The sequence below is a fragment of the Neodiprion lecontei genome, chromosome 1 (assembly GCF_021901455.1).
Source record: "Neodiprion lecontei isolate iyNeoLeco1 chromosome 1, iyNeoLeco1.1, whole genome shotgun sequence".
Classification (NCBI taxonomy): domain Eukaryota; kingdom Metazoa; phylum Arthropoda; class Insecta; order Hymenoptera; family Diprionidae; genus Neodiprion; species Neodiprion lecontei.
In genome coordinates this window covers 11,916,116-11,943,198 of record NC_060260.1, presented here as the reverse complement: position 1 = coordinate 11,943,198, position 27,083 = coordinate 11,916,116, and the positions used below count along the sequence as shown (strand labels likewise).

Genomic DNA, 27,083 nt, shown 5'->3' with positions numbered 1-27,083 from the left:
TTGTCACGATTTTGCGATACGAAGACTTTTTCTACTACAAGCACTGACTTCGTTCTCGTGGCAGTGAAATCGTGCACACTCACCTGTAAACTCAGCTTTTGCATAATCAGTTCGCACAATGGCTCTTTACTTTTTTTTTACACATGTATGTATACACGTTCATGTTTGAAGTTCTTGAACCTCTTTACACCACAGTTGTTATTTCAAATATTATGTATTATTTCCTATTTGTACAGAACGTTGACAAACGGATATTAACATTCAAGTTTTATACCGTGTTCGTTTCGCGTTATTCAAGACTTGGGACTTTGGAGGAATAAATAGGATTCTAAAATATGGGACACCCTGATCATCGAATCCGTGTCGTAAATTTTAAATTTACGTTGTAAGCAGGAGATGATTGAAACCAGAAATTGAATCGATGCTGTAATTTTTTTTAAATCATGTCTCTCTTTGTTACAGGTAAGCAATGCGTTTGAAATTCCTCCACAACACGCTTGACATTTATTGGTGAGTATATTTAAATGCATTTCACCTCCACATTTTTCACAATTAATTTATCCTATACGTATACACGTATCGGCAAAGTGATAAATGAAAGATAATCTTATTATGCTCGGCAAATTCTGACGCGAAAAGAAAATAGCTCGATTGATTCCTGGCTTTGGCTCAGCACTCGGTTTAACGCTATAGAACGCAACTTCCCCACCATCCAATGAAACAAATTACTCTTGTCGACTGCAGATTTAGCACTCTCGGCATGCGTGTGACGTAATTATGCAACTCGATTGTGCAGTTTCGCGATATTACGCAACGCGTGTCAGAGTTGAGCTTCGCCGCGTCTTGCTACTCAATTGCCGAATGAGATAAGAAACAAATGACAAACGATAATAATTAACTCTGAACCGATTTTGAATCGCCCGCCAAAAGTGGGCACCAAAGTAACATTACAGAAACCGCTCCTTTCAATTTCTTCGATACGTACAACATGATATTCTTGCGAAGGATTTGCGTATACTGAGTGCATAATTTATGTACCATAGATGGAAACAGAACGAAAATAAGAAGAAGTTTCGAGTAACAATCGATCTCGCGGGAAAGAGAAGAAAAGAAGCAAAAAATGTTTATTCCCTTTCACTGCTCGTCTCGCCGCCGTGTCTATATCTTAAATATACCGTGTGTCCATGAGGAAAGTGCGCACCTTATGCGCGTGCGTCAAGTTGTTCGAATTTTATCGGCTGACAGTTACCGCCTGATTGAGCAGCCGTCGCAATACCAATCGCAACTGTCAGAAAATGTCCCTAGGAGCCCGATTATGTGCGAATATAACCTCTTCCTAGTTCGCAAGGGAAGCGCGAAGTTTTTGTAAAGTATTTTTGTTAATAATGATTTCCGGATTACAGTAATAAATTGACCGTCGAAGGAATCCCACGATTTGATTTACACGATTAACGTGTGACTGATTTATTTTACTTCGGATTAGCTCCGGATAAACGAACTGTTTTTTTTAACAACACCGCAAGCAGTTGCCGCACAGGTAGCTGTGGGCTCCTAGGGACATTTTCTGAAAGTCGCGATTGGTATTGCATCGGCTGCTCAATCAGGCGGTCACTGTCAGCCAATAAAATTCGAACGACTTGACGCACGCGCACTTTCCTCACGGGCACACGGTATAGATCTGTTATGTAAGAAACGTTCAGGCACATATCGTTGCGGACACTGGAGTTCAAGCGGCTTGTTAAAGTCATGGAAACGTGCAGTGGCCGATACTGCTCGTGTATACTTGATAAAACCGATATCCTACATTCTGCTGGCACGCACTGCGTCTGCTGTTTTCCATTGTATATTGCACTGCGGTATTACGACGATTATGCCTACAATTCTCCGGCCTTTGCGGATAAAATATTCCGATGCGTGCAGCTGTGTAAATTATTTGCCCGTGCACCGTTGGGCAACACGTCGATTTTCACGATATGGATTATGATGCAGATGTCGAGGAAGGTGATGATTAAAAATTCATACATCTTGACTATCGTAAATCATCCTTCGTGGTTTCGCCGGTGTCGGGACTCTCCGTTTTTTATCTCGCGATTGAGGTCAGGTTTGTGTTGAGTCTGTGACGTTCGATGATAATTGAGAACTTTTACGAGAGCGGTTCGAGATGTACGAGGTTACATGCAGACTTGTTATTTATCTCGGCGTTTACCCACGTTTTATACATGTGCTTGTGCAGGCTTATCGGTAACAATAACGGCTCTGTTATCGTATTATAGTTCTACACTTGTTTATTATTATATGTTTTGAAACGACTATAAATTCAAATTCATCCGAATGACTTTCAGCTTCTAGCCTGCCTTTTATACGATCCTTGCAAAGTTTGGCTAATTGGTTAATAATTTTGCAGTTTTCCTTGAAATTTTAGTGGCTTTTAGAATCATTATGATTATTTCACTAATCTCTAATGATTTTTAGGAATTTTAACTGAATATTAATTATACACAACTAAACCTGTATTTGTCGAATTGCCATCAAAAACTAGTTTCTTCCCTGACGTTTAAAGTCAACGTAAATAAAATGAAGTCCCTCGCCTATTTCTTGGTATCTATACATTATTCATTAATAGTTTCGTTACAAGTCGATGAGTGCATTCTGAAAACTGAATATCTTTTATTTTCAAAAATGTTACAAGATTTATTATCACCATCCTTGTTCTTGCTCAAATATCAGTTATGAAATTTTCAGTCACGATTCCACTCGAATTTCTTTGATGGAGAAACAACCTACAGATTCGGTCACGTTGTCAGAATTTTTGGTGGATATATAGTTTTCATAAATCCTCAAGAAAAACCATAGTGACATAAATAAATATTCATTCGAACGAATGACCCATATCACACAAAATATCTATTAATCGCTTATTTATTCAAACATAACTTTATATATTGATAGAATTTTTCTGATATAGACAAGGTCTTTTAATTCCTTCCACATTTTCTTGGTTTGAAGGTGAGAGTTTTAATACACACTCATAAACTAATTGCAGAGAAATAAATGTCTAATAATTCGTCTAATCTTACAAATAGAGAAATGTGTGAAAGCCTTCAAGTTATTCGTAGATTAAAAGCTGTGTAACACCTTCGCCCCAGCAAAAGAATAATTTTCTAATGTAATTCGTACGTAATCCGGGCAATTAATTATAATTGATATTCGATTAAAATTAATGGATATTATAGCGGAAGTAGTTGAAATTATGTATTTAACAATTATCAGTAATCTACTGGTAACACACTTTATATCATCGGGTAGTTTTTTTTATCCTTACCGTTCTTCAAATACAAAAAAAGAAAAAGTTAAACTTGATTCACGTCTTTATAAATTAATGCTTCGATCGACACAAAAAATATTTTTTTACGGCATGGGTATTGAAAAGTCCACTTTTTGTGGCAGTTTTCGTTCCGTAAGGTGACGCTTTCTACGGCAGCGAACAAAGTTGCGGAATAAAGTCTTTATTCCGCAGTTTTGATGCGCAGTCCGAAGTGCGCATCCCAAACTGCCTAATAAAGTAGCTTCGTCGAACGGATCGCGACATAACCTCACTCTTCGTTTTGCTTTTCAATTCCCATCCCGTAAAAAAAATTGTATGTGGCATGCCCGTAAACCGTTTTTTTGCTCGGATAATTTCAGTACTCGTTTCCGGCTCGCTTCCGGCTCGCCTTCAGCTCGTCCTGAAATCTTCATCCTTGTCAAAACAACAGGCGGTTTACGGGCATGCCACATAAATAGCTATTATGCGAGGTAGCTTAAATAGTGAAAAAAATATAGATACTTGGAATTGAGGCTTTCTTGTACGAATGTCATGAATAATTCACAAAATTTCACCTAGCATAGGTGGTTGAAATTACACGTATGCAGGTTTCATTCGATACTCCAAATTATTGTTTTGCTATATAACTTTTTTGGTAAAACGAATAAAAGAACAAGCATTTCTTTTGCCCGTTTGATCGCGCGATATTTGGTAAATCGAATCAATAGCTACAAACACTGTCCAGTAATGGGTTCCCATAATGGTGCTCGCACACGCCGGCATGCAGGTTAATTTGCGTGCGCGATACGCACGAGCGGTATAAATTTATTGCGTGCATGAAGGTGCCGTCCGTAGCCTTGGCATTGTGCGTCACCTACGGTCTCGGGTCTTTTACGTAACTTGCAATTATGGTACGCGGGAGGGGCCGCCACGTGCTCGAGGCCGGAATTGTATACGGTTGCAGTATGCCAGGCATCGGCTAATTGACTTTATCGCACCCACTCACGGCGCATGTCACTGATAAAAGATGACGCCGTGGACAAGAACGTTCGGTCCGGCAGTGTTGCCGTTTCTAGTAAAATTGTCATTTTCTAGTACATTTCAATTGTTTTTATTACGCTGGTACACTTTGTGATTTTTTAGTAGGTTTTGGAAATATTTTAGTGAGTTTGCATTTGCAAAATTGAATTGGAACTGGACTTTACCCGATCAAGGATCAGATGTACTAGGTACTCCATGATCAAGAATATCTGGTATGGAAGAGATTAAGGTCTGGAAACTGTATTTATCTCAAGGCCATTTTCCATAAACTGGTACAGATCTTGAGTTAAAATTTAAACTTTGGGAATTTCGTACACTTTTGTGTAGGCCACGCATGCGCAACTTGTTGAAAGAGACCTTTCAGACAGGTATTGCCAACCCCTGAAGCAAGCAAATCATCAGAAGGTGGTCGAAATTTCCTTAGCTTTCTTTGTTTGGTACATATTTTAGAGGAAAACGAAAATTTGAAGTCAATTTCCTTTTAAATGATACTCGAAACAATAGAAATTCGTAAATAAACAAGAAGCGGACAAAATTTAAACAAAAAGTAAGAAAATTTTGAAAAAGTGACTCAGATAAACCATAAATATCGAAACTCCAACACCAAGTCAATTGGTCATACTCCAAGCAACCCAACCCACACCCCAAGCAGATAAAGGAAATTGTTATCCATTTTTCAGTATTTAACCTCTTATCTCATACAAAGCCATTTGGCTGCTGAAGTTCTATTTTTTTCCGTATGTTATAAGGTTTTTTTTTTCAAAACCAACTTTGAATACTAATTTTTACACTTCATGTAACTGAACGTATTTTCTGTTGTCTACGGTAAGTGTAAGTTGTCAAATTATTCGCGTAAATGTAAAAATTTAATTCATTTCCTTCATAATTCATGCAATGAGGGGTTAATACTGGATAGTTAATTTGTCGATTTTCAAAAAATCTACGAAATCTATAAATAATAAAATATAAATTAGCTGTTTCCCAGTCTATGATTGTCGCCACTGTCGCCACTGCTTAGTGCATATTTTTTCAGAAACCTCACAAGTGGTTGTTTTTTAGGTTGTTGTTTCGATTTCACAGATCATTTTTAGAGATTTCGCTATTAGTCTTGAGATTTAGTTTGAGATCTTCAGATTTTTTTCAGATTTTGGCCTAAACGACAACATTTCTAAATAAGAAAACAATTTTTCTTCTTCCTTTCAGCGGGCTCTAATTTCTTTATATCTGAAAAAATTTCCTTAAGGTTGACAACACTGCTTTCGGTATCCTACCTCACTGAAAAATACGAAAACAATGAAAGCACCATCTGGCGGCAAGAAACATAACCTCGCAACAGTTGAACACCATTCGGTACATTCTACGACCTATCTAGTAAATTTTTTTCACAGAGCTGCTACATTCCCAGTTACCAAAGTGGCAACACTGAACTTCGGTGCTCTAATTGGCCCGGCGAAAGTGACGCCACGCGCCAGGCAACGCGATTTTCATTTACAATGGTTTGTATTGTTGTCGAGATAAACACACAACTTACTACCTAAAATCATCTTTGGCACGCCCTGTTTTCACGACTAACCGTTTACACGCCTTAACATGCAGATACATCGTATACCTGATTGTTATGCAAGAGATAATCGCCGGCTGATGGCTTGAACTGGAATAATTATACCCGTGTGCAAAATGCCGCGCGAACATTATCCGCCGGTATATTTCTCATAGTCATGATACGCCGTGTACGCATAGATGTAAATGTGGGTATAGAGCTGGTACCTGTGATTGTACATCTCACGCACGCTTGAACGACGTTGTACGATATATGAACGGGTGTTACGAACCTGGCAAACAAAATGGTATGACAGTTTGAATTATTATACGCCAGACAAGTTGGCGCGCGAATATACGAGTAGGTATACGCATTAAACGACGAGGTGATACCACGATGAGACGTAGCAATTCTCTCAGCTATGCTGTACGACTGGAGGTCCTATGGTGAACAGGTTTTTTTCTAATTCAGATTTTGAAATGTAGTGTTACGAGTGTCTTCCGTCAATCTGTTGTAATCTGTACTCAAGTATTGCTAGGATTTTTTAAAATATATTTTATGGTTTCGTTGAAACTGGACTCGGTTTGAAACTGTTTCAATTTTTCAACTGAACTGTTGAGGCTAGGAATAAACATCAGGGATGAAGAAATGACAAGTAAATAATGTTTGCGTTACGTGGCACCGATTTATTACATGGTTAAATTTTTTGAAATTCGTTGCTCCGCACGGCTAGCTTGTTAGCCATATCGACGGCTTGGCATCTTGGTAAATAATTTTGCAGATGACATAAGAAGTTATTGCTTACAGTGCAATAGACTCCTATTTTTTTTTTTTTTTATCAAACTTTATCTGTAGAAGTTTCTTTTTTTTATGCACTTTATTATTTCATTTGGGCGAAACTTATGCAACTATCTATGTAGTATCTATATCTATAAACCGTATTTATCCATACATCACTTTAACCTCAAGTACTGTTGCTATGAAGGCAATATTTTTTATTGCGGATCAGATGTTTGCTTTCATCAAATAATTGAGCTAATCATCAAGCTCAGCAACAGTAGGTGAAGAAAGTATGGACGACACGTAGACTTTGGTGTTTAGTTGAGCGTTTCTCCTGAATTCTTGAGGACTCGCTAGCTTTGGTAAATCGCGAACAAAGAAGAACTATTTTTGCCTCTTCTTCATGGAACTGACCCCGCAAACCGTGTGGCTGTGTGTATATAATGCCGTCCGCGTATTTGGGTCGCACCACATTCTAACTACAGGTCGTTTCAAGAGCCGTTTGACCTGCCAGCTATGCTTCTGGGTCACGTTTCTTCGGATTTAGGTCTCTCGGGGTCTTCGGACTAGCTGGCTCGACTCTCGGCTCGGTCATTGCAAACGCCTTCGATCACACCCAGCACTTCAGGCTCGCGGTAAATACGCCCACTTTCAAATCACCTTCCACCTTCCATTAATCGAAAGAATTCGCACGTCGATGAAGAATTGCAATCGACTTCCAATCCCGTTGTAATCTGATGTTGAAAAATAGTTAGGCCAAGGTCCGATGGACAAGTTAGACACACGTGGGTATGAGACGTCCGGTTTGAATAACTAATCTTCTATGGCCAACGTCGATCGTCGTCAGTTCGTAAAGAAGACACGTAATATGAAAATATGTAAGAGCTTGATATTCATTGTTAAATGTTACTTGTTCCAATATGAACTCCTGTGAACCTTTATTTGGGTTAAACGGGCGATTAAACTCTTGAATATACAACAATCCTTTTTTCGGAATAAATTTACCATTCTGAAGAAAGACGCGCACGAGTTCAGCAGATATTAGGCTGGAAAGTCGAAAACAAAAAGGAATACCTTTCTATTACCGGTAGAACTGGATTCTTCCAAAATCAGCAGCCCTTCTCCAGAGTTACACGGTCCGAGATTCAATTATTCAGGATCGTTTCTTGCTCGTGTTTTCAGACGTTGAAGCTTCTTGTATCGGTTGTCCTCCACGTTGTTCCACCTTGCTTCGTACATTTCGACATGTGTGGGGACACGGCTGCTATCAATTTTGGCTTCCTGCCCGTGGCATACGTATGAATGCTTGACTGAGTATAACAAGTATCCTACCTTAACATTCTGTGTACGCGAAATTTTCTCAGTATTGAAACGAAATCCTAATTGGATACCTATCAATAGTTACACCTTCAACGTCGCCGAGTTTTGAAGATTGCGGAAAAAGTGTAACAATTGAGAAACTATTAAAGCTTGATTGGAAAATCTGAACCGTTGAAATTAAAAGAGGAAAATAGGGAATTGAATTTGGAAGTATCCCGTGTGAGAGAAATGATCAGTAGATAAGTACATATTTAATGTTGATTTCAGCAACTTAAATTTCGAACATTAGAAAATCTCTCCACTAATCTACTGGTTTGATGCATAACTTCAGCTTTCGATACACACTTCACATCTAACTTCCTCTTGGGTTACACGAATTGTAATATCTCACCGTATCATGTCACCCTGAAGAATATCGTTATCCAGTCACGTTGATCACATATGTTTTAAAAACTGCGATTTGTTAGTCTGATAAGAATTTCAAAGCTTTTGCAAGAACAAAGAACGTCAGTTATTGACCAATTTTCGGTGAGATTGAAAGAAGTGTAGGTACTAGTAAAAAATGATTGATGAAATGAATTTTGTACGGTTTGTTTGCGCAATGCAAAACCTACTTTCGTACGGTTTCATATTTTTAGCTTCGTTTATGGTGTCGATACATGGTTGCGCAAGGGACATGAAAACACATGGATAAATAAATACAGAATAAAGATGTCGTTGTAATCGTAAGTTCATAAATTTCACCTTGGCACTGAGATCGCAAGACGCATCCCTTTCGACAATGGCTTACGGCCAATGTTCCAAAACGACTTTACCCTAATAATAGCAGTAGTGAAAATGATCATAAGGTGAGCGTGACTCATCATCGTCAAAAATTTGTTGCGTTTTTCAGCTGTACTGTTCGGTTATTCTTCGTCAAGTTCTTGAACTGTCATTCATCTCTTTTGTGCCAAAATTTGCATCGTTAATGCCTCTTAGAATCGAATAAAGATGGACCTGAATATATGATTATAGTCATATACGCGACGTTTTTGTCGAATAATGTGACAGAAAATTACGTAACCCTTGAAACTGATTTTGACAACGAAATAGATAATGTACTGGGAAAAATTTCGTTTCTTGAAATTACTAGAACAATCGAATAAAATTGTTATCTATGCAATGACGGTTTGAATATTGTTGGCAATTAGAAACAAAATATGCGGTAGAAGTAAATACTGACTGTAATTATAGTTGCCAGTGTTATATTTTCTAGTTGTTGTAAAATTGAATCTGTATGTTTACTTCAGTACACGTTTCAATTAAACAAGAGTTTTAATGCGTTAGCACCAAAATCAATACATGGCAGGAGTTCCAAAAAAAAAAAAAAAATACAGTACAATTAATCGTAATGACAAAAAAGAATTTTCTCGTTACCGCATACAAAACTAATTTTCACCTTGTACCCAGCGTTAAAATACTGTTCGTTTATGGTAGAAACTACAAATAGTTACGGACCGCGGTACAGCCTGAAACCATAAGAAGAAATTTTTCTCTAGGTGGATGTTTCGGCGAACGAATTTTCAAATTAAAACGATCGTGACGCCGCTGCTTAACCGTAATCGGGGTGGGGGAAGGTCTGCGCGGAAGTAATTGAACCTAGAAGCTCATACCAGGCGGGTGAACCGGCGCTGTTCGCTGGCCGACGAGGCGGTGGAACCCAGGGGGTAGTGAACTCGGAACTGGGTCGTCAGTTCGATCGGTGGCACCTAACCTGACCGACCTACCTACCCAACGACGACCCGGGACGAGAGTGTCACCGACTGCAGTTGGCACTGCGGGCTACGCGACTAACGCGACAAGCTCTGCAGGATGGACTCAGAGCGGCAAAAACGAAAAATGTAAACGGTGAACTCCTGCAGGTGAGGAACGCCACGGGATCCCCGTCGTCACGTGGCAACTGACCCGTTCGCCGTCTTGCCAGCCTCTCTGAGGAAGTACTGTTAACCGTTCGACCGCATGACCGACGCTCAAGGATCAAGGGCTCCGACAAGGAAGGTATCTCAGGTCGGTCTCTCCGATTTCATTTCTTTTGTACTATGTTATGATAGACTGAAAACTAAGCGACACGTGTTTTTTTTTACCTGCCATTAAACAGTTTAAAGGGGTGAAACGACCCTCTAAAGTAAGGGATGTCAATAGGCGATTCGGCAGTTCCACCCGCAAGAACATAATGTTTTTCACAATTTCGACTGGAAATGTTTTCTCGCAACGAGAAATGAAAAATGTAATTTTCTGACTTAGATACGAAACAAACAACTGCCAAATCGATCCTTGACATGTCTTACTTTGGGGGGTGGTTTCATCCCCTTAAAGTGTTTAATGGCAGGTAAAGAAAAACACGTGTCGCTTAGTTCTTAGTCTATTATAACATATTACAAAAGCAATCAAATCGGAGATCTCGACCTGGGATACCTTCCTTGGGATCAATGTCGTTATCATTGCTTCGAAGATATGTGGGATCGGATGAGGTTGAGTTCATGTCGCGGAAAATCGGACACGTAAATAAAGTTTTATCTGCAGGACGTGAGGGGCTCACTTTCCTTCACTGATCATAGTCACACAGGAAACACGAGAAGGTGTCGTTTGTTAAAGGTTCTCGTGAGGACGTTGCTAATGTGATTCCAATTAATGGACTACCCAGATTTTATGTTTTCATTGCGTATACTTCAACTGCAGAGGTCTGACTTACAATATCTAAGTTTATTCGATTTGCTGGGTATCTTGAAGTCGTTAAAAATTTACGAAATAACAAGATCGACGATAGAAAAGCCTGTAGCTTTTCATATTACTGGGGAAACAGGATTACAAGATGAAGCGATAATCCGTGAGAAGAACGTTTGAGGATTGAAATTAATGTTCAAATATCTCAGGGTTTTATATCCGATAAAAGTCTAATAAAGCTGACAAAGAAATTCTAAAAGCTGTATTTGGATGAGCTGAAACAAAGTGGCCAGTTTCAAACTTCAAAGGCTTTCGATCGAAACATTATAACAAAGAGTCCTTTTGAAAGGAAATCTCAATATATGTGTCGAATTTTGTAAAATATAATAGCAATGACATTTTCATCCTTGTAATACCTTCGATTTTTCCCGAGTTAATCTTTGCGTGCAATCAGGATGAAGATGCGATAAGCGATGGAGATGAATAAGTTTTATTTTTTTTTACAATATTTAGGAACATCGATTACCTCTCCGCGTGAAAAGATAAAAATAAAATGAAGAAGAACTTTGTAGAAATGATCGCCTCCAAGTTGTTGAAGTGGAAAATGAGTCCGACTAACTGTGAAAATTACGAACCATGAATAGCTGTGCAAACAAGTTCCTCTCGAAACAAAATTTGAACACTGCATGTTGTTATGGAGTATTGAGCTGTATTTTCGCTACCATTTCTGACTGAAGACAAATTATAGAACGAATTCGCGCAACGATTATTGTGCATTGCTCGCATTTATTTCACATTTCGTTAGTACAGTCGAGATGTCAGCTGAAGGTTTACCGAGATAAGTGCAGGCGAGAGATAAGACTGGCATAAGCTACTTTTGAGTTCTCTTAACCGGATTACCGAAGCCGGACAAAAAAATTGACTAGGATGAAAAATGGGAAGATCCCAGGCACACGTTCTAACTTCACATGGTGGCTCATCCCTTAAGCTTATCGTACTTCCTTATTACGATCCTAGTGAGCGGTAAGTTTACATATTCATTGGTAGTTCATGGGTATGTTTCGCCGTTCCTTACAGGGCACTGGAAAACTGGAGAAGGATTATTAAAACGACCTCGTAGTCTTGTTAAGACACTTGATATTTTCACTACCGCGCAATTGCACGATTTCCAATGGTTTCCATTCCACTATTGATTTCTCCCGTTGCTTATCAATGATTTCCGAATGACTTAAAGTGTCATCGAGAATCCTTTGATTCTGTTTCTTGCATGGTTCCGTACATACATGGTTGAACGGAAATGAATTCCGCTGAAGATTCTTCCGCAGGGTTGACAATCCGGAAAAAAGGGCTCAACTTAAGCGCGAAGCTTTTTCTCTTGAAACGTCCCCGCGAGGCTTTGACGCGAAGAAGAAAGTCCAGTGGCATTTAAGCCTTTTCCGCTTTGCAAACCTCTTTCAGATCGAGTCAAAAAACTGCGGCATTGTATTCGAAGAAAGGTTGCGGTGTGAACAATAACGGCGAGGAAATTGTTTGCGACTTGCATGGCGCGTTCTTCTTATATGATAGAGATGTGAAACTGAAACCGGAGTTAATAGTGTTACACTATCGTTGGGGAAAATGTTGATAAATTTTCCATTCTTGTATGGCCAAAATGTGTTTATTGGCTGGATGAGCAGGTGAAGTAAATCATTCTGTCTTTAGGCACTAGACAATAATTTTTATCTACACAATAACGATAGGCGAATAAGGTTGTTTGTCTGGTGATGTGGGTGCGAATGTATGAGTAGTGAACGTATACTATACGTATATGAAGTACACGCGTATTCGCTGCTTCAAATTTAACGTCAACAACACGAGATTACACTAAGATTTTTGATAAAGGCGTCTAGAGCTATTATTATACCAGTCGTCAGCATCTTGCGTAGGTGTGGGTGCAAAATCGTTTGTGTAAATTTTGTATAGTTATTATTTTTAACTGCGTTTCGCGATTACGTCAATTTGACTAAACGTATTAACAATCGACTTTAATGCAGTTAAATGGTGAATTCTTTTTTTTTTTTTGCAGAATTCGATATTTCGAGTTTCAAATCGGCTCTGAATCGTAATCGGCATTCATTCACCGTTAATTTTCATTCTAAATTTATAATTACGAACTAAATTTTTTGTTGTAACTAACGCACATTTTCTAATTGTGACCTGAGGAAAGTTACCAATTCTATTCTAATCTGAAGCGAACGTTTCATTATCTTATCAGGTGTTCACCGATCTTTTATCCGTGATAAATTATCTCTGTTGCTATTCGAACACGCGTGTATGCGATACCGTAGGCGCGATACAAAAATACACGTGACCAGTCTGCTTGTAACACGCGGAAGGGAAGAGATAACTATAAATTTAGAGGCTAGGCATCGGCCGATTCACGCCTGGCATCGGAGGTCCTCCCCTGCCAAGTTCCTAATTCAATTAAAAAAAATACGCCAAAATGAAAACAAAAACAAAAACAGAATCAACGTAGCGAGGCGAGGGTTACGCAACGTGGGGAGGGAAACAAGTTTTCAAGAAATCAACGCAACAAGGAGGAAAAAACACGCGCCGAAAGCTTTGTATTATAACCATTTCGTCTTTCACGTGCTAAAACGGGTGAAACCTCGTAAAATGCGAGAAAACCGACCGTATCTGTAAAATATGCGCGTAAATCAAATTGTTACTACCAGTCGTAATACTTAAAAAGATATACGAGATTCGCAAAATTAAATTTATGTACACAGGTATATCCTTTTTTACATATATAACAAATAATATATTCACCTACATATAAGTTTAAAAAAAAAAAACAGAAACACTTTACGTCGTAAATGTCGTGGAATTTTATTACTTTGGAAAAAAATAACCGTTTTGTGCTTTTATACAAGTTTATCTCAAATCCATTCACGTCTAACCCTGACCGTCATTTCGGATTTCTGGACCATGCTTTGAAATCATTGTGCCAACTTTGAATATTTGTGAAATTTTCTTAAATTCTTTCTTGTAACATTAGTCATTTACAAGTTTTTCACGAGCCTAAAGATTTAAAGTAACTTGACAAATTTTGTGTTCATCAGTTTTGAAAATGACTTAATTTACTGTTGTCTGTAAATACGGAACAGCTGATTTTTTTTAAGCTCAACAATTTCCTCAATGTGCAAATTAAAGTTGAGACAAATATCGGAAAAATGTGAGGGCATTTTCAGGTTAGGAGAATAATATAAAAAAAGACAGGCATCAGATTCGAGATGACGAGGATCGAACGTTTGTCAAATTGTCATTGAATGTACTATATGGAACGCTCTTTGTTCACGAAACTTGCAAACGCGTTTTGTTTCCAAACAGTCAAGCGACCAAAAATATCTTATATAATGCCAACTAATTTTCTTTATTTCGAGAAAAATAAATAAAGGCAAATATTGTTAGTTCGCAATAACAAAACGAAATATTTACTTGACTTTGCGAACGTTGCAAAATCGTTTGGTCATCTCCTTGGAATATATGAATACTTTATAGAACAACGTTGAAATCATGTGCTACATACTACGTGTTTATACATTTTCTTACAGTACAAGTTACAATTTCGTATTTCGCGTCTTACGAATTTAGGTCGACACGAAGAATCTCTACATTGAAAAAGTACAATTGGGTTTTTCCCAACGCATTTAAACCTGCGGCAAATATTAATTCCATAAATAAATAGATAGATATGTTTAATCTTGATACAAAACTTGTTTTCAAAAAATAACAGGTGTTCGGATAGTTGCAAATAAATCGCAAAATATTATGCAAGTCTTATACATAGAAGAAAAGATTTTTCCACTATACATTTGGTGAAAATCGGCAATGGGTGAAACGTCTAGCATGCTGAATTTTGTTCATTTTTTTACAACTGGTTTCGAATGACTCGCTCGGTTTTATCGATTCGAAAATGCGAGGTTCTCATGCACGTTGTAAGCTGTATAACATATATTACCTAAATACGCGAATAACGGGCGTAATGACCGCGCTCGCGCTTGACTAACGTTGCAGACTTTCCTGTTTTTGCAATAAGGTCAGTTTAATTAAATGCCAGCAACGGTTCGACCTTAAGCTAGCCGATACATAACGGCTGTGCCAATTTGAGATGTTCGAATTATTCGTTGCAGTTATTCCTGTACCTATACGCGTTTGTTCACGAAGCACGGAATTGAGGTTAGGGTCGCGTAATGTCAGATTTGTTCGCAACGGCGCATGCGCGGAATACAGAAAAGAAAAGGCCACTTTGAACTCGTAGGACTTAAAAGTGGTCCCTTCGGTACTTCGCGCATGCGCATTCGCAGACTCATTATACCCTCATAGAAACAGAAAAACGCGTAAAACATGCTCGCGTTGTATAAATACATTATTCGCGTTGTTTGGGCGTGAAATATGCGTTTCCTGCATTTGCATGAAGTGCCGAAGTTCAATTGAAGAATTAAATCACTACGATCGGTCCGTCTTCTTGCCACATGCCTAAGGCACGAAATCTTGAGACGAGTATTATTTTACTCTTGATTTTTCCGTTCATGTTCTGCATTCGCGAAATCCCTCGAGAAGACGAGGCTTCTGATTTCCTAAATAAGGCCTGCAAAGCAGATCACGGGTATTTATTCTCCTAGATCCTTACAGATTTCTGGCTCCTGGCCAAAACGATGCAACAAAAATTCTGCATCGAACGTGATTCATTTGGAGCATATACAAAGGATGGAATAAATTGCTTCATAACGCTCCATATAACAGACTTTACAATGTCGTGTCACTTTTTTCCTCTTATGGTGATGCCACTTTAGGATTTTCAAATTTATCCCGCATGTCAATATCGAATTTGAATGACGAAATCACGTATCGTTACAACTTTGGAATTTTGCAGTCTCAAATCCATACACCTAATTTCCCTTCGTTTTCTCAGTGCGGTACAAAATTTCGGTATAATTCATGAGAAACCGCACTGCAGGTATGTTGCGGTCCTCATAAGGACGATGCCTGTTTAACGAATTTTTCGTCGAGGTCAAAAAAAGTGTATATATGCGAAGGTTATAATCGAAAGCCAACACGTATCGTGTAAAATTCATCTGTACCAAATTGTGTCTGTAATGATTAGTTATTGAAGGACTCATGCAATCGTAGTGACGTCATCGAGCACCTTATATACTGTAATTGTAGGCATAGTGTACTAATTCGATTAGCGTCTAACTATTCTAACCATCTCCGATTGACTTTGCGTTGAAATTTCTAATCGTTATCCCAATTCTGAAACGCCCTGGCATTTTTTTTTTTACAGATTTTCACCTGTTACCGCACTACGTCTATCAATGATATTCTCAATCCTGTAAAAAATTCTGTACGAATTAATCGCAAGGATGTTACTCCAAGCTCAAACTTAGTACAATAATAGATCTCATAATATTTTTTTATAAAGAGTAAATTTTACTTTTAAGAAGAATGGGTAAGAAAGGTTTCATGCACGTTGAACCTCTGAATTTAGTATATTCGGCGAAATTCCTATTCGCCTTGGGGGTTCAATCATCGATGTGTATAAATAAATTGGCAAGGTGGGAGATACGCCGCTCGCCGAAAGAAAACACACACTCTTTGATTAAATTCTCGGCAGACAGAAAGAGAGAGAGAACCGGCCTGGCACTTGGCTTAACTATCAGAAGCGAATTGAGTAACGTAGATACAATGAACCAAGAAGCGTTTGGAAATATACTGACCAATGCAAAAGAAAATACCTGATGACTTTAATTTCCGGAACTTTACGAGAGGACGTCTGAAAAAAATTTATGTTACTTCCAATGCAAGCGATTGATTGATAATTGTAATTTGTATTCTTTTAACAACGAATTTCTTCTGGTGAAAGGTGAATTTGGTCAAAGGTGTAAATAAATTGTGAAAAAATTGCAATTAGATCGGACAAACGCTGTCACAGTAACACATATTTTATTACAATTAAAAAATGTTCATTTACCTCTTTGATAGTTTTATTATTGATTGGAAAAAGTTTGAAAAGAAATCACTACAGATTTCTGAGTGAAAAGGATCGGACAACTACTTTACAACACATGGTTACAGAAGTAGTGGAGCACAGCTTTTGAGAGTAGGTACGTTACACGTTACGAGAGCTGGTGTTAAGTAATTGGATTTCTTAGACGAAAGAAAAACCTAGATTTAACGCCTCGAGCTGCGGCGATAATCAAGCTAATAACATTAAGTGGACTCGCCATCGGTATACTTATGAGACCCTAAAAAATTGCCTTTCCATAACGCTGTATTGCCGTACATGAATGTGAAGTAACTCGTAAGTTTGATCTTATTTCACTGCTTGCCGTGAAACCATTCATCGAATTTCATTTTCAATCGCGGACAACTGGAATCGAACTAATATTATAACACAAAACAGTTAGTTCAGTGTTGTTCAGGTTTCCTTAAAACTTTGGCGCTGTTGTTTGAACAGTGAAAACAAGTTTGCAAGGTTGTTGAAAATCGGGGGATATAATTATTTGACTCTGTATAACGTAAGTCTGAAAGCAGAATTATTCCTGGAAAGGATAGTCAGAAATTAACTCGTTTCAGAGACTGAATCGAAGTTCTTGTTTTATAATGTTCTATCAAAGTAGATTCGTGTGGTAAAAACGTTTGCATATTCAAGAGGCAATTACTTCGGCAATTTGGGATACCGACTAATTGAACATTTGAGTTTTATAAAATTTAATACAGAACTATCTGATTCTTATCAAGCCGGATAAGAATCTGAGTTGGTAGATAGAAGAAATGCGAATCATTGAAATGACTTTCTTCTAGGTTCAAGTTAACTTTGTTCTAGTCAAATATTGTTTCGTTACTAATTGGTGAATTAATTGAATGCGATTAGTATTTGCTATCAAAAATTTTCTACACTGTCAAAATTTATCCGGATGCGTTCAGTGCGTTTCGGAAAATTTCACAAGCGTAATAACAAACAGCAGTGTTTTTCGGGGATGATTTCTTACGCCTGAATAATCGAGTCCTGAATTTAAATTTTCTGAATCGCAATTCGCAACACTTGAATAATTCGAATGTTACGCGTGAAAATTTTTGCACGGAATCATTCGATATGAATCGCTGTTGGGAAAGGCGAATGCATGACGGGGATTATTAATTATTACGCAATGGAATATTATTACTCGATCACTCGTGCAATTTATCCTTATATATATACCCGCGATGAAAGCAGCCAGTCCAATAATTTGCGTTTATATACCTTATACCTCCGGCAATTTGTCCCGCTCGATTCAACTTCCATTTATTACAGGCATTAACCGCACTTGAATTATTTCGCAAGCCTGAAATGGAATGCATCAACTGCTAACAGGCATTACTTGCATTATACGCTTTGAGCTTGAGCAGGAACTTATCCGCACCTGGACAAAATTCAACTCAAGCATTCGCGAATTATGTGTGTCAATATTTTTATAGCCAAAGTTTATACAAGACTTGTTTAAGGTTGATTTCACGTTCACATGTTAATGAATGTTGGACAGGTGTTCGTTACTTTCGACGCACAATTTAATATGGACTAACAGATTTTTGCAAATATTGAGAACCTCTGAATGTTTGACTCAGTGTTCATCCGCTATAAGAATAATTACAACCAGCGTTTAATTTCTAAGTAAGTAGTCCAGTCGAAATAATTGTATATTAAAAATATTTGGAATATGGCTGCATTTTTATTTACAGGGGTTCTCGACCCTCAGAAACTCAAATCTGATATCATTTTTGAGCTGCAAAGCCAAAGTTTCGAGAAAACTGCAAAATTTGACGTTATTTGCGTTTTCCTTAAAAACTGCTATCGATAGATGAAAGTTGACTTAACTATCGTGTAGAGCGGAAAATTCTACATCGAATTATGTCCTCACACGTCGGAAAAGGAGTCGGATTAACAGATTAAGAAAAAAGAAATTATTTCACCAAAAAATTCCCCAGATGTCCTCGATAAGTAGAATTTCCATTTTCTTGATTTGTTAATCCGACTCCCTTTCCGACGTGCGAGGACATAATTCGATGTAGAATTTTCCACTCTACACGATGGTTAAGTCAATTTTCATCTATCGATAGCAGTTTTTGAGGAAAATGCAAAAAAACTTCAAATTTGGCGGTTTTCTCGAAGCACCGGCTATGCAGCTCAAAAATAACTTCAAATTTGAATTCCTGAGGGTCGAAAACCCCTATACGCAACAATGCAGTCACATCTTGAAGATTTTTAATTCACACCCATTTTGACTAGACTAAAAATACCAATTCGAGCTTTAGTGCTTTTCTGTGTTCTTTCATTTCTCCAATTTCAGTTTCTCTTCAGATGTATAACTTCTCAATCAGGTATGACGACAGCCTTGCATATCTTAACTCAACTCATACACGAGTTCCTCGATATTAAAAACCACCGCCAGCACGACACGTGCTAAACATCTGCGCAGCCGCAGTTTCAAATGGCAAAGTTTTCCCGGCCAGCACGTGTATTATATGGGTTGTACGGGTTACTCCCATGCGCCCTGCAGGTAATAATGTCCATACATATGCATGAAGAACGCACAAACCTGCACAAAGTGCCTGTACGACATTTTCTCTCTTTCTCTTTCTTCGATTTTTTTTTTCGCTCATGCCTGCGTGTATCTGACCCCGTTTACACTTTACGCGTTTGTTCAATGCGTTCGTATTCGCATAATTTGCATACGCATATTTATATGCAGGTACGTAGGGAGGCGGCCTTCTGTGTTTAATCCAATTCAACAGATCGCGCGTGGGTTAGATTCGGATTTGAATTGTGACGCTTGGATAGAAAATCGACAAGAAACGGTGCTTGTGTGCGTATTGTACTGGCATATATATTTTGCAAGATTTTATAACTGTTAAAAAAGACTCCCGCCTCTGACTTTTTACACACGAATATCTTGACTCCGGCTTTATGAATATTCATTTTGCAGGTAAGCAAACTGGCTGTCGCCGAATGTCGACTTTCATCCGCAAAGTCGAGTTTACTTCTATGTGTATACATGTACGGTCACATGATTTTTTATAGCACTTGAAAATCACAGGCGAAAAATATTCGGCAATTTTATTTTCACAAGTTTTTTTTTTCAGACGAGTCATATTTTTTCTGGAAGTCTTCGGAAAATAGTTTTTTTTGCAATTAACCCAAAACTTTTGTAGCGCAGAATTGAAATATCGAAGAAACGACCGATTGCTTTTTACTTGCGATGTAATTCTCTTCCCATTATTCAAAGTGGAATGCCTGAAAAACAAGTGAAATTGCTTTATTGCTCATACATTATACGCACCGCGTCCCGGTAAACATTTTTCTCTTTAATAATCCTGCAAATAACTTTGAAATCGACCGTTTCAGCCAATTTCTTTGTAATTTTGAACAAAAATCAGTTTCCGAGCCTTTCTTCATTCCTTATTTCCTTTATTTCTATTTTTTCGATATTCACCATAAATTTATGTGAAAATTGTTATTTCGGAGCGTAACCTAACGCTAAAAATTCCAAATTCAAATAATTTTCAAAGCCATCTCCAATGCGCAAGTTTTTGCACAGTAATATTTTTTCAACGGACTGTTCCTGTCAAAATTCAACTGCAGCCGTCTCGAAAATTATTCTAAAAATGACGTAAATCAAATATAAATTGCGTGCGGCTTAAAAACGCCACAAAATGGACAAAAAACGGAAAGCTCATCGGTGTGTCTGCGGGGTAAGATGGTTGACACGAAGGAGTTAAACGGTGCTTCGTAAAGTCTATTTGGAGAAGTCAACATCGAAACACTCCGTGTGCTTCACGCTCCAGCGGAAGTCCCAGTGCAAGGCACCAGACTTCCGGCCGCCTCGGCTATTCGTGGCTTCTAAGAGCCACGTTTCTTTACTCACTGATGCTAGCCGATGCAGGTGCAAAGTCCCGGATTAACGAAGCTCTGCTTTCGTTCGGATTCACTGTCACTTGCATTTGTTTACACTTTACGCGATACTTATCACACTCGAATATAAGTTATTAGTCATTCTTTCCTTTTGCTCCTCTAGCAATTTTTTTTCGCACGTTCCGATTTCGTGTGCAAAATTTCAGGAATTTCAGGAACTTTGCAACAGCGTTGAACATTTTCAGTCGCATTCTATTCACACACACAAAATTCGATTGTTACCCATAACCGTAGTCCAACTTTCGGTTGTTCGCCTTACTAAAAGATAATTAAAAAAAAATTCAAAATAAACACTTTTTTTTTTTATACCAGGGTCATAAAAAACCCAACTCCTCGATTTCCACAGTTTTTAATTTATCTCAAATCACAATACAGTTTTTACAGCCCGATTATGCTATCTACGTACAACAAAAATAATTTTTCGAATTTACATTCTTTCAACAAATATTCTCTCGTAGATTAATGATTTGCACATCGGCTTCTGATCGGAAGCAAGGATTCAAAAAGGGTAAACACAACATCAACACACTAGAGTCTCCTTATACATCGTGCATGCAGAGAAGAAACTTCTTACTCCCACAAAATAGAGTTTGTCTATACATAGGTGATGTAATTTTCGGAGATCCAACAATACGCGATGTCTTGATCAGAATTATTAAAAGTGCGTCGATCTACCGCATGACAGGCCTGATCCCCGGTCTTCGGTCATTCAATAATCAGCTTTATTATAACCGTCAACAGAGTTTATATATGTTATACACATAACATATAATATATACACACGTGCGAAGTATCGACGAAAACAACTCGACACGCGGTGAACAGCTGCTTTTAAAATTCGCTAGTGAATAAATCTTATCATTTCAAGGTTATTCGACCTAGGCACTAGTCCAAGGACGGTGTAGATCACCGGTCTTATGGAAATTCACCGCGGCGTGTGTATGAAACAAAAATTCCGCGCTAAGATGTGATTGCAATTTTTCGAGGTAATTTATTGGAAAAAAGTATCGCAAAATAAAAATTCAACCTCATTTTCGATCTCAGATCGCGAAATACGTCGAATGTCTTGAGATCGTCGTCAAATTTCGAAATTTTATTACTGAGAATGGAAAAAGTTGAAAAAAATTGGACAAATCTTATTGTTAAGAATATTCTCCGGTTCCGATCACACGAAGTTTTGTACAAATCTGTAATCCAACGTCCTCAAACCCTTGAAATCTGCAACAGAAGTCCGTAACACATGAAATACTACAAGCCCATCCTTTGATCGTCAAACAACATCATCTCTTACTTTCTCTGCGTGTAATCAATAATTCCAGTAATCCTCGTGGTGTACCTAATGATCGAGGCGGAAGTAAAACCCGCAGGCATACATCTCCGCATGTAATATTTCTTTAACTGAACGCGCGCTGCCTAATGCCTTTGCCGTTTTGCAATTGGGTTAACGACTTGAGCGATAACGTTGCATAACAACATCAACCGCATATATGCTCGCGAATATCCCTCTGAACCTTTAAGCTGCATATTTCTCATACTTAAACTTGCAGCGATAATGTTTTGTCCCCCTTCCCCCTGTTGTGTGTGTTCATATAAGACGTAAATTACACCTGCCAACCGGTGTACTCCTTGCTTAGGTTAGGTTAGGTTAGGTAAACTTTCCTTACACGTTTCGTCTAGCGAACAGCTTGAATAGTCTGTAGATCTCTCTGTGTTATAAAATCAAGTACTTCTTACATATTTGCAAATAGTGGCAAGTAGAATTGATCATCTTTTTTTCTCTTTTTCTTTTTAAGTTATGTACATATGCATAGTTTATTTCCTGTCCCACTTTGGTCACTGTATAAAAGTGCTGTTGGGTCATGTTCTCAGTGCCCGATAATATTTCTGGATCGGGTCGTTGTCGCGCAATTCCGTTATATCATAATTGAATGGGGTCCTGATCATGTCGTCCATATCAAGACTCGATCGTTGAATAGGACGAGCTACTCTTTGCATTAGTTTTTATTGAGATTATTAGTCCCTTAGGTACGTGTGTCAAGCACCTCGTCGCTTACAGTTGGTGCTCAGCGAAAGCTGCGGCTTTTCTACGATCTTTCACGATCAATCTATATTAATCGGCAGCTTTGAATAATCGTTTTCTCCGATTAATCGATGAATCGATTAATTGCTTTTTGATTAATCGATAAATCAAACCTACCGCAATAGTTCTGCAGGTCAATCCTTCAAAGACGTCCGTTTGACCGAGAAATTTACTGGAGGCAAATTTACCAAAATCTTGGTCAATTTCACAGGAAACTGAAGCATTTCGTATTACGTGAAAGTAGATTTAGTCTGACGTCCGTAAGAAACAAAAAATTTAATGGCGCGAATAAATTTGAAGAAATTTGAAGAAAGTGAATTTTTTCAACGAGATATAAATTTATCAGAATAAAAAACGCGACAGATCGAAACAAAAATTAATGTATGTCAGATAAACCGATTTTAGTAGACTCATAAACTAATGAAATTTAGCTGCTTATGGTGCTTGATTTTTTTAGGTGCTCACCCGGTAATTCATGCTTCGAGTTACGCGAAAATTGCGCAATTTTTTTACTTAGCGGTAGCAGGTTGATAATTCTCATTTACTGCAGCCATGCTTTCGCCTTTAATGAGCTTCTTTGTAATTAGTCGAGACTTTGAGCGTGTATTCGCCACCTGAAAAAATTCAAAGAACATGCGACGTGAATTGTGCTGCGAGCTTATTATATCGGACGTTCTGCATTTGTGTGGTATACACTTCACAGTTGTACCGCGGTCAAACAATGAGAAACCAGTTGTGTCGAGAATTAATTTACACCTCTGTGACTTGCGCGAGTTGCAGGAATAACTGCGTGCATCATTAACAAAGGCGTATAAAATGTTCGGTGACCGCAAAGAATTGAATAACACAAAGTTGGACGAGAAATCTTTTTCATTATATTCAATAATTACGTGTATTATTAATTTCTTTATCATGGTCACGTTTTACACGGTTCGATAAATTTTTGTTTTCCATTTCCAACAGCTTGGATTATTTATGTACTTTTATTTTTTGCTGAATTGAAAAGAATGACAATCGCGAGAATCGTTATAGTTGCTGATTTGATTTCAAAAAATTGAGGTGATTCAACTTTAAAAAATTAACGTAGGTCGAATATTTCTGTACCTTCCTGTACCGATCGTTTTCGGACTCGCTTGAATCCGTCAGATTTTTATTCCCGCCTGTTCCGGCCGCTTCTGGACCCCCCAGAACCGTTCCAAATTTTTTCCGAACCATTCCGACTTTTTCCGGACCCGCACGAAACCTTTCGATTCTTTTATCACTAGCTCCGATCGTTTCCGGACGCGCCCGAACGTGTTCGAATATTTATTAACCCGTTCCGATGATTTCCGGACTTGCCCGAACATGTCCGATTTTTTTCTGACACGTTTCGACCGTTTCCAGACACGCCGGCTCATTTTAAACATTCAATTCATCATTTCTCGGTCTGGAAGTTTTCTATTCAGCGATTTGGGAACATAAAAGAATTCATAGTAAAATCACGCACCGAAAAACACTTGTGCTTGAATTCCTGCTAAGAACTGTTCAAAACGTTGCAGAGATGTTTTAGCAGTCATTCCGTCGTTAAGCACACACTGCATGTTCCATTTGTAACCAGACGTTGTAAGTATGTAAAGATAAATATGAAATATCCGAGTGTACAAGGTACTTAGGATAACCGGTTACATCGATGCAATTAATTATCTCGTTGCTATTCACGGTCTGACCAATGACGCAAAGGATATACCGCAAAGTTTAAATAAATTGAACCACGGATTGGTTAGTTATTCGCACCGCGGTGGATGGGGAGATTTTATGCGTATGTTCATAAACGCCGCCATTACCTTTTAACTAGGGGTCACGCAGCTCTATATAGGTATGTATGTATGTATACATACCTTTATGATGCGATCATTCAGCACGTCTCAGGATGCACGCAAAGTCGGCAAAGTTCGAACGATCGTAATTACTGGCACGTCTACTTCGCAGTCTGGGATCGAGATCAGTCTGGTTGTCGGCAGTTCTATTGCTGTTTCAACGTTCAATAAATTACAATATGTATTGCAAAACAGTCTATATGACAGTTCTCGATGTGGCGCAGAGATTCTTATCTCCCAAAGTGGCGGCAGGTTATAACGTTGTTTGGAAACTATTTGGAGCACGTTTATTACACGGAGTTGAAAATATTTCGAAGTATTTCAACAATTTGCAAACGATGAGGTGTACATAGATTTTTATATATTCAATTTATTCGGAAACTCTGGAGAGATTTTTTTTTTATATTATTGAGAATTTCGGAAAGGTGAAACTGCGAAAGTGTTTGAATATTAATAATTCAAAAACACCCGTGTAGAAAGTAAAAATAAAACTGAAAAATTTGAAATTTTCAGAGGCGGTACTGTTATCACAAAGTATTGCGATAACGGTATAATACTTGATAAAATTGGCTGGAAATGTATGAATTTACCTACTTTATATTCTGATAATAGCGTTCATTTGTTATTTTATCATCGTGACGGATATCGTAATTATAATTATACTACATGCATCCAGATACGTAATTGCCACCCGTTGCACCGACGACTAGCCGTCAATTAACGCTAATTGCTAGCTGTTGTTATGATTAATATATAAGTGCTCGAGAATGTGCCGATTTCTGAGATACGATAAGGATCCCGACCGATCTACGTAAGAATGTCTGATTTTATAAAAATCATTCCGATCTAACGCGTACGTAACAATGAGCTGACATAATTTTAGACTTCTGTATGATATAATCGACGAAATAACTATTACTTTGATTGTAGAAACTCTGGAGTATCAACCCAAGTTGATGTTTCTACACCCCGTAATTGTGATTCTGTTTGCAGATTTCTCTGCAATTGTATTCAAGTATTCAATAAAAATGATGGAACAATTAGGTAAACGAAAACTGCGATGAAATTAAAGAATGAAATTATGCCGCAGCTGTACGTCGATGGCATTGAATACATGGTTGGTCGACTAGTTTTTTTTTTTTTTTTCTTTATCGTACTGAAAATATATCGATAGTGTTACAGGCTGTCCTAAATAGGCAGCCTGACGTTCACTGATAAAGACTTTTGGAACCTGGTTTACAGACGTTGAGCGCGACATCATATCGCTATATGTGATCATGCAGGGCGGAGATTTACATCGCATTATAAACATCATGTCTGCGATGTTTTTTTAGATACGGATTTCGATTATGTTTACATCGTACAAAGATTGATCTTAACATAATATGACACACATGTCATCAACCTTTGTTCCAGTCGCGTCACATTTTTAGAAGCTAGTCACTTTTTCCAATCCTACATCCATTTCTCATTCAATTTATTCTTCTTATCATTTTTCTTGGAACAAAGAACGCTGACTTACTAACAATAAGAATACAATTCATTATGCTCGTACGGGATGTTCACTCATGCTCTGTACACAAGGATGAAAAAGTAGTTTTGTTTGATTTCTGCTTCATTTTTTATAGCTGTCAGTCTTTGTTCTATTTTCAACTCTTCGTAGAACATCTTCTTCTCTTCGCGTGGTATTTTCTACTTTGTTCAGGATTAATTTTTCACACTTTGTTCAAACGGTTCCAAACTTAGTATCTGTATCTTCAAAGATGAACTTTTTTACTTCACTTTAGCTTCTGGATTCTTGTACAATAACCTGCGAAGAATAAATTCTAACAGGTCATCCTTTTGCCTGTAATTAATTAATTCAGACTCATTGGTTCCAGTTGTCTACTGCGATTACACCGCCTCTGGAAGATCGTTGCAGTTCCTGGAGGAATACATCACCAAGGAAGTTCTTCCCTGCCTTGGTGACACTCGGACATCAACGTCAATCTGCAGTTTGCAGTCTTCTTTATTCAGGTGAGTCGAATCCTGAGATACATTGTGCTATGTTAATTTGGAATAAACATCGAAAAATATTTTATTATTATGTTTTAAAAAATTGAACTCAACTCACTTTCCACCGTGAATGGATACGATAGCTATTGCGTTCCGTACATTATAGATATGTGAAGAAGAACCTTGGGGTGTAACGTTATTTTTATCGAAACATGTGTTCCTCATCTGGACGCTGTCATAAAAAGTAAAAATATATGCATATTGAATAAAAAAACGTATTAACCGTAAACACAGGCGTAGTAAGGTATCATAAAATTGAGAGTAACTGGAATATACTTCAGTCCCCCAACTTTGGACATGTCAGACTTTCACAGTGACTTAAGATTGTTTTGAAAATTATAAGCGTCGCACAGAATTATGAATCACAATTAAATTTTCACAATAAAATTGTTACCTTCGCATGGTTAGAATTA

At 37.9% G+C, this 27,083-nt stretch overlaps 1 protein-coding gene and 1 long non-coding RNA gene across 3 annotated transcripts in view; one reads left to right on the top strand and one right to left on the bottom strand.

Annotated features, from left to right (window-relative positions):
* LOC107224011 overlaps window positions 1-27,083 on the top strand; it is a 117,432-nt gene that overhangs the window by 73,321 nt on the left and 17,028 nt on the right. The window contains exons 1-2 of one of the 2 annotated variants that reach the window (XM_046729927.1): window positions 493-510; window positions 26,496-26,631. Coding sequence is in view for 1 of the 2 variants with exons in the window: in XM_046729926.1 (XP_046585882.1) it covers window positions 26,496-26,631 (136 nt within the window). In the remaining variant the exon portion in view is untranslated. Of the gene's footprint in view, window positions 1-492; window positions 511-26,495; window positions 26,632-27,083 lie in introns of those variants that run through there. The other variant, XM_046729926.1, reaches the window with a different exon arrangement.
* Window positions 21,028-24,940, bottom strand: LOC124292634. The gene is made up of 3 exons (XR_006902524.1): window positions 24,637-24,940; window positions 23,225-23,373; window positions 21,028-22,931 (listed from the first exon to the last, which is right to left on the bottom strand). It is a non-coding gene; the product is annotated as an uncharacterized LOC124292634 (long non-coding RNA).